The 12855-nt window shown below is 30.8% G+C and overlaps 1 protein-coding gene across 1 annotated transcript; it reads right to left on the minus strand.

Annotated features, from left to right (window-relative positions):
- Positions 1-4005: 4005 nt before the first annotated feature.
- Positions 4006-8270, minus strand: LOC133694219 (putative BPI/LBP family protein At1g04970). The gene is made up of 6 exons (XM_062115687.1): positions 7756-8270; positions 6665-6804; positions 5911-6262; positions 5326-5574; positions 4886-5011; positions 4006-4442 (listed from the first exon to the last, which is right to left on the minus strand). Exons 1-6 carry the CDS (start codon positions 8161-8163, stop codon positions 4278-4280), a joined length of 1440 nt encoding a protein of 479 aa, XP_061971671.1. The 5' UTR covers positions 8164-8270; the 3' UTR covers positions 4006-4277.
- Positions 8271-12855: the final 4585 nt, after the last annotated feature.

Below are 12855 nucleotides of genomic sequence, written 5' to 3' on the forward strand. Positions count from 1 at the left end.
ATTATATCATATTCGACCATATTGCTTCAACCCATATAAAGATTTTTGTAGTTTAATATAATAAAAAATTTTGGGTTTTTCATAAAAGGCTTCAAGGATTTGAAATCCTTCAAGTGTTTTCACATTGATATCCTTATCTAATGATCCATATATATTTGTTGTAACTACATCCATTAAACATATATCTAGAGTTTTTGAGACTACTAAACCAATAAAAAATTTGAAAGTGATTGCATTCATAACTAGAGAATAAGTTTCCTTATAATTAATGTCAAATTCTTATGAAAAACCTTGTGCAACAAGTTGTGCCTCATATCAAACAATTTCATTGTTTTCATTTCGTATTCTAACAAAAACCTACTTATATCCAACAGGGATAACATATTTAGGAGTGTAAAAGACATGTCGAAATACTTCACGTTTTGCAAGTGAGTTTAATTGTGTTTGGATTACTTCTTTCCATATTAGTCAATCATTTCTATATCAACATTTTTTTATAATTTGTAATTCAATTTCATCATTATTTCTGGTGATGTCAAAAGCAACCTTAAATGCAAATACATCTTTTATTACAGTTTTATTTTGATCCAAAATCTCTCTTGTGTGAACATAGTTTATGGAGATCTTATTATTTCCATGTACCTGGATCTCTTCAGGAGATGCCTTTTAAGGAGGATAAATATTAAGAGATGATTTTGACATAATATTTATTACTTGTTTTATGGATGAGGAATCTTCAGGAGCACCATCTTCTATTTGTTATAATTTTTGTTTTCTAGGATTTTTATCCTTAGCGCCAATAGGTCTTCCTCGCTTTAAGCGTCGTATAAATTCATTTGCTATTATGTTATTTTTTTTCTTTAGGGATTTCAATTCTAGATAGAGCATTTGCAGTTAGAATGTGGGATTTAACCACTTTTTTACTGTTGGTGAAAACATCCGGTAATTGATTTGTAATATTTTGTCAATAAATTATTTTTTGAACTTCAAGTTCATATAGATTTGTCATTGGATCAAAATGAGATAACTTCGGGCTATTCTAAGTAATTTATAATAATGTTTCAGACACTAATTTTTCTTTCCTTAATGATGGGAAAATGTTTTCATCAAAATGACAGTCTTCAAAATATTCCTTAAAAACATCATCAGTCTAAGGTTTAAAGAATCTAATAATAAATGGAGAATCAACACCAACATAAATTCTTATTCTACGTTGTGGGTCTATTTTAGTCCATTATAGGGGTGTTGTAAACATATATATCGCACAACTAAAAGTTTATAGATAAAATATATTTGGTGGTATACCAAAAACAAGTTGCAAAGGAGAATATTTATGATAAACACTTAATCTAATTCAAACCAATAATGCAAAATGTAATATAACATCTCCCCGAACAGATGTAAATAATTTTGATTTCATAAGTAATGGTCTAACAATTAATTGAAGGAGATTTATATATAATTTTGCTAGATCATTTTGAGTATGCACATGAGCAACAAGATGTTCAACTTCAATTCAAATAAAAGTGCAAAAATTATCAAATGCTTGAAAAGTAAACTCACCAGCATTGTCCAATCGAATTTTCTTGATTGAATAATCCGGAATTTGTGCTCGTAGTCTGATAATCTATGCTATTAATCTAGCAAATGCAATATTTTGACTAGAAAGTAAATAAATATGTAACCATTTACTTGATACATTAGTCAAAACCATAAAATATCTAAAAGGCTGGCATGGTGGATAAATAGGTCCACATATTCTCTTTAAATTCTTTTGAGAAAAGATGGTGATTCTTTAACAACCTTTGATGGAGATGGTTTGGAAATTAATTTAACTTGAGAACATGCAGCGCATGTGTTTTCACTTGGTAAAAGAATCTTCAGGTTTTATAAAAGATGCCCATGTGATTTTCTAATAATTCATAGCATCATTTTTTATCATAGATGTCCAAGTCGATTATGTCAAAGCATAAATATTTTTGGGTTGGAACACTTCTAGTGTATCACAACATTTGTTTTAATAGATTTCATGATCGTATAATAAATTCCAGAAGAGAAATCATGTAATTTTTGAAGTACAAACTTCTGACCTGAAATACGTGAAATAAGATAAAGATATTTTTTTTTATCTTCATCTATTGTTTCAATATGATAACCATTAGCGCGCGCGCGCGCGCACACACACACACATATATATATATAAGTAAATTTCTTTTAGACTCATGTGAATATAATGCATCTTTGATGCTCAGTTTTGTATTATTTAATAATAAAATATTAGCTCTTTTATGGCCTTTAATCATGTGTGTTGGAATTGATATTATAGTGTTATTTGTTTTGGTTAATGTCAAATATTCAAAGTATTTTTTTCCTTGAAAATTGTATGCGTGTTGCACTGTCTACCAGATATAAATCTCCATTATGAAAAAGTCATGCCTATATTCAAAATATAATTAAAGTTTATTATTTAACTAAAATAAAATTGACATTGTTTATTGAAAATACAATAAGATAAATATTCTAATACAAATAAAAATATTAATCATCCTCAAGGATTCCATCACTAAGCATGTTATCTGTTTTATATTGGTTTTTAAAGAAATCATTAACATCAAGATAAGCGTTATGACCTTTAAAATCATCTTTATTAATAAAATTAGTCTCAACTGCATTTTATTCTAAAGAGGCTTGATATAAATCTTTATATTGTTGCTGCAAGACAATATTTGAGGCATGAAAAGTAGAGAATATTTTCTCTAATATTTGGTCTTCTATGATATTTTCACCACACAATTTCAACTATGAGATTATTTTAAAAAAAGCAGAACTATATTCACTAACTGATTTAAAATCTTACAACCTCAGATGCAACCAATTATAATGAGTTTGAGGAAGTATGGTAAACTTTTAGTAGTCATATCTTTCGTTTAGATTCTGCCACAGAACAAGATAATCTTTTATTGTGAGATATTCAGCTTTTAATTTTTCGTGTAGATGGGCGAATGAAAATCATTGCTTTTGCGTGATCCTACAAGGATGTGTTATTTTTTTCTTTAATGGTCTCTTTAAAATTCATAGTTTCCAGATGAATCTCAGCGTTAAGGATCCATGACAAATAATTATTCCTAGATATATTAAGAACGATAAATTTAAGTTTCGTCAGATTGGGCATTATCTATATATAAAAAGGAAATAACTTATTAAATAAAATCATGAAGATATATATATATATATATATATATATATATATATATATATATATATATATAAGTCTTTTAAGACTGTGATTTATTTAGTTTTTTAGAGATAGTAGTTTGTCAAGAACTGCATTTAATTTATTTAATACTTCAGGAACTTACAATACTAGTTCTTCAGAAACTTTAAATCTTGATAAATTAAAAAAAAATTATCAAAATAAGTTACAGAACCAAATATATTCCATATAGTATGAACAAAAATGAAAAACAAATAATGAAATTGATATAAGTCACGTGACATAGGAGTTCATGTATGCCAAGATTTCAATATAAATTAATTAGAGTGATAGTGTTGATTACGTGTTAAAAAATAAAAAACAAGTAAGAATATACATATGCAAAATAAAATTTTAAAAAGAAATTCATACATTTTCTTATATATTTTTTAATTAGAACACAAAATAGTAATTTATTTATAGGAGAAGAAAATAAAAACATTAAAAGACATTAGAAAACTCAAGTGTCATGAAAAACCAAAAGACTAAACCTAAAATCATGAAGTCTAAGAGATTCTAATGGATATTCAATATATATATATAGATTTCATAACACTTCTAGAATAATTTAAAATTTCTTGATTTTAAAAAGGGGGAAATTCCTGATTAATTTTATAATGTTTCAAGAATTTTATTATATACTCATCTAAAAAAAAAACCCCTTTTTGAGTCCTATTTTCTTCCCTATGACCAACCCTTGCAATACATACTGGCGAAGGCGCATTGTGCAAAATGTGCCAAGTACACGAGGATTTGGAGTCATTTAGTTCTGCATAATACCTTTGCAACCATATTCACAGAAGAATCATATTTTGAGTTTAAATGAATGACTGAGATAATATAATAAACCTATAACATACAAACGCAACAGCATTGGTTTAATCGCTTGAGCACTGCCTGAATTGCACCATAACGTATATATTCATGTTACATGGCATATGAACTTCATCTGACCTTTAGCATCTATCATTGGAGCATCGAGGTGTAATCATAACTGGACAGGCTGCTGACTGAGATGCTTTTGTCATGCATACAAAAGATTACTGCATGTCATGATCTTCGATTCTGTGTAAAGAATTTCAGCATTCTGGAGTGAAAATCCATGAATGAGTGGCAGAGGGAATCCCCTCATGAGGTGTAAGTTTACATATGGAATGAAGACGGTTTCGAGAAGAGCAAAAATTACTGGCTGCAAGAGTTGGAAAATATATATGAGATCAATAAATTGATAGAACTTATATCTAACTATTATCCAGAAAGGAGGACTTGCAGGTTGTTACAGCTTAATTTTTTCACAGAAGGGCACTTCAAAACAGACAGAATTTTGTGTACACCTCTTTCCATAGCTCTGTGCAAATAGAACTAGAATATTATGAACAAGCAGAATAAACGCTTTAACTATGCAGATGACAGAGCATGAAGACACATTACAAACACTTGTGGATGTCTAAATGAGTAGATGACTAAACTGACTGAATGGCTACAAAAACACTTGGATAGGTTTGATCAGAGATCTCATATATGATTTTCTAAGGTTCGAAATACTTTACTTGAGGTTCATTTGGTTCCATTCAAATTCCATGTGATCATAAGATATTGCGGACATAAACAACTTCATTACTGTTATTGTACCTGAAGTAGATCCATATGGACATTCCCAATTTCGCTCCACTTTAAAGACATGGTAAAGCTTTTCAACTTGAGGGTACCAGCTATTTTATTCCATAAAATTTGTGGAGAACATGAAGCATTAATTTCCTGCACCAGCAAATAGCCCTAGGATCATCATAAACAGTATATTGATAGCATCCAGCTCCAAAGTCTTAAACCAAAAGAACTAAGGCTTCTTATAAACTGGAAAAAAAAATGTAACTACCCAATTGCCTACTAATCATGCTTCAGGAATTAGGTTTATTCAATGGTAATAACTTAAAAGCCAACTTGTCATTTGACTAAAGATATCATTTGGCTGATGTACCCAAGGGATGAAGAAGAAAGAAACAGGTAAAAACCAACAAATCAGTGGCAATGAAAATTACAGTATAACAAATAGAAATTTCAATCAAACATACCAACGAGATGCATGCAACTGGTATCACTTTGCTATCATCCAAGACATTAACTGTCACATCTAAGTAAATGGTGACGTTAATGCCATTCTTGGCAATTTTTACTGCTGGAGAAGAAGTTGCTGAAATATTAAGACTCATGTCATGGTTTGGATATTGCAGGTAGAGTTGGGGGTAAATGTATTTCCACGCTGCAGTGTTTAGAAAAGAATGATTCAAAGAATTGTCAACTATCCAGTGCATACAACCTGCCTGATCACGGGAATCAGCAAAGAAGCGTTAGTTCAACTGCTTAAACAATATGTTACATGTCGAGCAACTATCCCATGAAGGAGACACAACTTGCCAATTTGAAAAACCCAACATAAGGAAAAGTAACAACATCCCATGTTTCCAAGTTCAAGCATGCAATGTAGATTGGAAACAAATAATATGAACCATTTTGGGACTTTCCGGTAGATCTAAGACACCTTTTGGCATTACTAAACACACATGTACATTCCTACCTTACATAGGATCACAGAGAAAAAGAATCTAAATGCACTGGTGTACTGTCAAAGTTCAATATTTAGCAATGCAAGAACTTACATTTAAGTATACTAATCCAGCAGTATTAAAAACATCTTCATGTAATGAAATTCCTATCATCTTAGCAGGGCAGTTGTAGAAAAGAGAACTTTTTTTTCCTTTATTGTAATTTCTGGGGACTGCAAAATCATCAGTTGCTGTGAATAAACCATTGATTTCAAGTTCAATGAAAGAATTACTCAGCACAGGGCTGTCCACAAAAGTAGCATTCAGTGCAGCAACATGATCTATTGGGACTTGCTTTGGAAGTGACTGCAATAGGGAGTCAAGTTTTACTATCTCTTCTTTGATTTTCTTGGAAATAGCGTTTTCCACTGCAGAACCTATTGACCCTTGAAAAGCATCAACTATCCTGGAAGATAAAGAGGACATAAAATTGCAGTAAGTATATGGAATTCTGTAACTGTAGCCAACTATTTTTCTTTTTCCAAGTCTACAACAGTAAATCTGCTGCAACTCGAATGATGGGATAAAAGTAAACTTGGCATGTAGTTCAAAAGGCCATTCTTATTTCCTGGTCATTTTATGGACGTTTAAGAATCTTTATTTCATTCAAGTAAGCTTTCCAATAAACACTCTATAATAGACTACGTTATGTAAACATATTCTCAAACATGAGTGTTTGTCTATTATATGCAACTGTTTAAAAAAAAATACATTCACCTTGAAATGATATATGCAATTCTCATGACTAAAACAAAGACAAGCAACTTTTCTTCAAGGAAAAGTTTGATTACAGAGGACGGTTGCTTACCCTTGATAAAGCCAGGAGGCTCCCCCATTTAATTTGATGGTAATATCTTGCACATGACATCCACAGTCCAGAAGGGACAGCTCAAGAGTTCCTCCTTGTTCTTTGAAAGCTACAGTAAGCCCCACTTCCATACCTTTGACCTTTGCTCACCAATTTCATTTTGTTGAAAGACAGTATAAAAATTATTATTTCATGATGTCAAACAAGATGACAAAAGTTTCAGAAAACTTATACAGTATAGGACATTGCCATCAAATTAATCATCAAGAAAATTGAAAACAGAAGCATCTAAGGTTGCTATGTCATTCTATATCTTCCACTTACTGACATTGAAAATATCCCAACATTGGAGGGAAAAAGACAAGAAAAACTTTTTCCAAACAAGTTTCCGAGTGTTATGCATCATTATAGTATTCCCACCATATCAGGGATGCCATATGTGTTCTCAATCACTAGTTCCAACTGTCTGTAGCTTCTTCTTTTATACGTCCAATTATGATGCTTGCTCTCATATAAGATATGACATTCTCACATTTTGTTGACGGCACACAAGAGAGACAGCAAGTGCTCAAGAAGAAGAGAAAGCACTTGGTTATACAGGTGCTAAATTTATCTTCATAGCATGCTGAGTAGGCTACAAGACAGAGTAATACTACTTGGAATGTAAGGCCTGGGAGAAAAGGGATAGAAATGTAGAACCCCTGCTGATTTATTAAGAAGGAAGTTGCTAGAGATCATAGTAATTATACCGCAAAGTTACATTTCAAAATGGAAAAACTACAAAGCCATTTTTTTTCTTATCATCTGAGTCAATTCCCTTGGAGGCTACCTTACTGTTTCCCCTCTCCCTGGCCGAACTACTTTTAACAGAAAAGGTGTACATTAAATAACCACATCTCAATAGCACCATGTGCCCTTCTCAAGCTTCATTAAATCGAAACAAGTATGACTAATTAACAGAAATAGCAAGCTGAAACTATTAAGAAGCACCCATGTTTACCAAATCCAAGAACTTGTTCTGACTTGAAAAAAACATGTAATGCGAAAAAAGAAGACGTTAATAAATAAACTCCCGTGCCATATATATGTACCTGAACTGAAGCATCTCCACTGTCCGAAATGACAATCAACCAGGTGCTATAAGAGTAAGCCCATTTCATGCTCAAGCTGGCAGTAGCACCAGAAGCAACCAGGACTAAACCTGGGCTTCCAGTTTCAACATATGAAGAAGATATATTGACGCTATAAATTGTGATATTAGAAAGAATCATATGTACTTTGCCAATCAGTGGGATTTTGACAGACTTTTCAATATCAGGTAGTTCAAGGGGGATTATGGTGGACACTGCCTTGTTTATGAGCACGTCTTTAGCAAAGTCAACTCCCTTGCTGGATAAGAGCAGAGAGATGTATCCTTCTTCATTGGATTGAAGATCATGGGCACCTGCAGCAGGAGCCAATACAAGACAGACAACTAAGAAGAACAAAGGGTGTGCCATGAAATTAACCGGAGGAGAGAAACACGATCAAATCGAGGCTCAGGCCATCCAAAGACTTTCACAAATGGAGATAGTAACTACTAGGGAAGCTCTCCAGGTGGTTAATAAATTATTTTGGCTGCTTGCGTTTTAAATGGAAGATTATGCTTTTCAATGTCTTTGCCTCTCTGAGAGTGACACGTGGCGAAAATAAATTTGAAGGGTTCAGATACTTTATACTTCATACTATCACGTGCTCTAACAACACACACAGATATGCTCTCCCGTGCCAATTACCACGCTACCCTTTTTAAAAAAATAAATAAAAATAAGAACACCGGAATCCGGCTATGGGTGGCGTAATCTGTCTTTCAAATAGAGCACAAAAACAGTTGAAGAAAAGACCACCTTATTATGAATTCATGCATCCCCTTCCTTCTCTTTCATTTTTTTTTTAGGAAGAAAAAATCTCCATTAAGGCTGAGCTTGTACAGCAGCCAGTAAGTGTTTTACATATTTCTTTAGTTTGATTATTTTTTTATTTCTTTCCATCATCATGTGAAAATTATTGAATTATGATTTTTTTTATTGAAACTTACAAGTTTTTATTTTAAGAACAATACTTTTAATAAATTAATCATATATATATATAAAATAAGAGTTTTGATTGAAGATTCCAACCAGTTGGTTGGATAATTTGATTTATAGTTAAGAGTTCCTTAAACTTTTCATTGTTGAAATCAAATATTATCTTTTTTTGTAATAACATACATAAAAGGCTTGTAATCCTAAACCATGACTCTTTTATAAAAACTTCGCGTTTAAGAAAGGAACAAACCTTTCTCACACTTGCAGGAAGTGGTAAGAATGTATAGAAACTATCTTAGATTTGTCTGCTTTTATTTCCCAAATAGATATGATATGGCTTAAAACTATATGATCTATCATAAAGTTACGTTTCTCTCTCAACTAAGCATAATGTTAATTTTTACATAGCGTTCAGGAACAAATATAAAGTAAACTAAACACTTATAAATATAATCATTACAGAATCATCCTTAAAAATCTTTATGATTTTTTTAACATAATCTAAAAATATATTAATCATACATCATTAAAAAGTCACAGGAAGTCAAATGGCATACATTAATAAGGAAATTTTATAAAAGGGCAAGTGAATGTTGTCTGCTCTTAGTCCTCTGATGAAATCATGGTCTGATCATTCCCGAATAACTATCAAGAAAATAATAGTATGAATGATCTGCCAACTTTTCTAACATTTTATCAATAAATGGAAAAAGAAAATAATCATTACGAATAGTAGAGTTAAGTTTTGATAATCAATGCAAACTCATCACCCAATTTGAATATGGGTTTATACTAGCTTATTTTTTTCATTCTTGACTACGATAATGTCAGATCTCTTTGGAACAACTTAGATTGAACTCACCTATTTTTTTTTTCAAAATAGGATTACTCATGTCAACATCTAGCAATTTTAGAATTTATTTTTCTTCATAACATCCATCATGGGAGGATTAATCGACATTGATATTCTCTAGTTGGCTTTTCTTCATCGTTAAGCGAAATTCAATGAATGCATGAGCCAATCTCTTTTATGTTAACTATTATCTAACCAATAGTTGTTTTGTGATTTTTCAATACATAAACTAGTTTTTCTCTTAGAAAGTCATAAGGTTATTTTCAATGTGTAACTTCTATTGTCTTGTACATGTCTCCCTTATATAATTACATATATTTAAGATGCTCGGGAATGGTTTAAATACCAAGGTAGTGGCTTATATCATATAAGTTAAAAGTTTCTCACTATATAAAAGCAAAGAAATGAAAGAAGCATTACACCTATTTCAAGATTTTGGTAAAGAGTCCTCTACATTTTTATAAAATTACATATACCTTCTTGCCTTTTTTGAAACCTCCAAACCAAGGCTTTTACTTATGACGACTTCTAAAACATCCTTTCTAACTAACTTAAAGAATTGTTATGCTAAATAATAAAGTATGTCAACTAAAATAAACAAAGTAAATCACTTTGGTGTCTTATTGCCTCAAAAATATTAAAGTGTATAACTATGCCATTAAACTCCATTGTTTTGTTCCATCATGAACATTTATTAGTTCAAGAAATCTTTATAAATGGCCTACCTAATAGTAATGGTGTCAACCTAGAAGATGAGTCATCCTCCATATCAATAATATACAAATTAGATAGAAAGATTGAGTCATTCACATGCACAAAAATATTTTTCAAAACTATTTTGAATAGGTACTAAATCAATCAGCAAGTTAAACAACCATACCAGTTTCTTTAAATGAACCAAAATTTAAAAAAGCATAAATGGAATAACACATGACATTAATAGATGCTTCAAAATCTACCTTAGATTTTTCAAACCTGGTGTTGTTGATTGTAGATAGTATGGTGAAACTTTCTAGATCTTTAAATCTTGGAAGAAGCTTCGTTTGTAAAATAGCAGATGCATTCTTCCCCACTCTTATCATCTCATCATCTTTTAGCTTATGTTTGGTGGTGTATAATTGCTTGAAGAGCTTTGTATAACATGATACTTATTTATAGCATCCAAAAATAGTATATTGACTTGAACTTTGTTAAAGGTTTTCAAAATATCATTTTTGTTTCCTTCTTATTAGACTTTACAAACCTATTTGGAAAAGGTAGAGAAGAAACATTAGTAGACATAGAGACTTTAGAAATTAATTTAGGCACCAAATAACCCTTAATAGTAAAATTAACTCTTATTATGGCTAGACTTTAATCTTTTTCAGAAGTCAAGCCAAGCCTACTAGTTGTTTTGTCTTATTTTTAATTCCCCTCACCTTCTTCAATGTTTTTGATAGGTCCTTAAATTGTTTCTCATTGTTCAAAGTCACACCACTAGCATTTTCTCTTAAATTGATCGCAGTTTAGGATGGAAGCATACTGAATCTTTGTGTTTCCAATATGCCTATGGTACTAGCTAATTGGCTCGCTTGATTTTCTAAATTCTTCATATGTATCCTTATTTCATGTTGAAATTATAAAGATTTAATTGTATCTTCTAAAGTTATACCTTAGATTTAAGGGATGAATTGTGGTCATGACTAATTAAAACTTAATGGACTGTTGAAGTTAGCATTAAGTATAACTTGTTGATGATTTCCTGAATAACCAAAATTAAGATGATCTCTTCATCCAACATTATTAATGTTAGAGAAAGGATCATAATTTTGTCTTTGTAACACATACTACCCTTGAAACCCTATTAAAGCATTGGTATGCTCTAAATTAACCTCTTATGAAGATGGGAATATATTGTTTGGTTGACTTATCACATTCTTGATTGTTTGATAATACATATGGTTATTTATTTGACTAGAATTGAAAGGTTAGCAAGTTGTTACTCAATATTAGATGTAACACCTACCTCGTACACTTTTCTCGGTGGTAATTTTGATTGGTTGATAAACTATTATGAATTAGAAATTATATTATCTATCAAAGTCTTTGTTATTATAGATGTTTTGTTCACTAAAGCCCTTCCACTTTCATCATCTATCATGCTCATTTCCATTGATAAAAGGCCTTCATAAAAATATTAAATTAGGAGTTGCTCACAGATTTGGTGATGAGGACACTTCTTAAATTATTCTCAATACTTATACAAACTATCTCCATTAGGTTGTTCAATGCCATAAATTTCTTTTCAAATATTTGTGGCTTTGGATATAGAGGAAATGCTTATTTATCTCATTCCATATGGTAATAGTGTCGAATAGTATATTATAAAGGCTTTTTTTTTTTGGATTATTCACTAAGCAAATGGAAAAGCTCTCAACTTTACTTACACTTCAGATATTTTGGTTGGTTTCAAGCTTAAAAAAATAATATAAAACTCTTTAAAATACTTGTTTGAGTCTTCATCTGCAAAACTATAAAAAGTTAGTGAGAGATGAATCATTATTGATGTAATTTCAAAAACAACTTCAAATTGAAGGTATAAAATGCAAAGAAGTTGTTAGTTGAGAGTTAGTGTTGCCAAATCTTTGAGAGTTTAGATGTTTTTTACCATTTCTTCCTCTTTGCTCAGTTGGTTGACTAGGTTAAAGGGCAATTTACAATGCTTGTTGAAATTGAATTGTGAAGGTTGAAAAAATATAAATTCCTTGTTTGATCTATGAGTATATGTTGTAAATTCCAAGATTCTTTTAAACCATTAATCTATCTCTTCTCTAGTAGGTTGAAACATTAAAAAATATATGAATAAAATAAAAGAAATAATTAAGATAAATAGACAAATAAACAAATAACATATACCAAATTAATTAGAAAAAAAAATCACCAATAACGATGTCAAAATTTATATTGTAGAAAATGTATAAATTAAATCCATGCACTAAATAACATTGTTATTCGGTGTCTTATTCAATAAGGTCCATTTCTATAAAATATTTTTTTCAATTTACAAATTGTAGACTCAAACTACTAAGGCAACAACATCTTCCTTAAAGACCTTGTATTGCTGTAAACAAATGACTAAAATCTCTTACATAGAATAATCTTGGAAATTCCAAGGCAATTAGTAGTGAATCTTGCACTTGAGAAGCATATCTCTAACTATAAAAGCAATTAAGCACAAGTCATGGATATAAAGTTAACAACGAACTTAGTTAATTAAAAGGCTTTTCACAACA

Source organism: Populus nigra, chromosome 1 (genome assembly GCF_951802175.1).
Source record: "Populus nigra chromosome 1, ddPopNigr1.1, whole genome shotgun sequence".
In the NCBI taxonomy this organism is placed as follows: domain Eukaryota; kingdom Viridiplantae; phylum Streptophyta; class Magnoliopsida; order Malpighiales; family Salicaceae; genus Populus; species Populus nigra.

Coding starts and splice junctions, on each gene's coding strand:
- LOC133694219 (XM_062115687.1), bottom strand. CDS start 8,163: ATGGCACACCCTTTGTTCTTCTTAGTTGTCTGTCTTGTATTGGCTCCT. Junction 6,805..7,755: donor GTGGAGATGCTTCAGTTCAG/GTACATATATAT, acceptor TGGTGAGCAAAG/GTCAAAGGTATGGAAGTGGG. Junction 5,012..5,325: donor CAGTTGCATGCATCTCGTTG/GTATGTTTGATT, acceptor TTGCTGGTGCAG/GAAATTAATGCTTCATGTTC.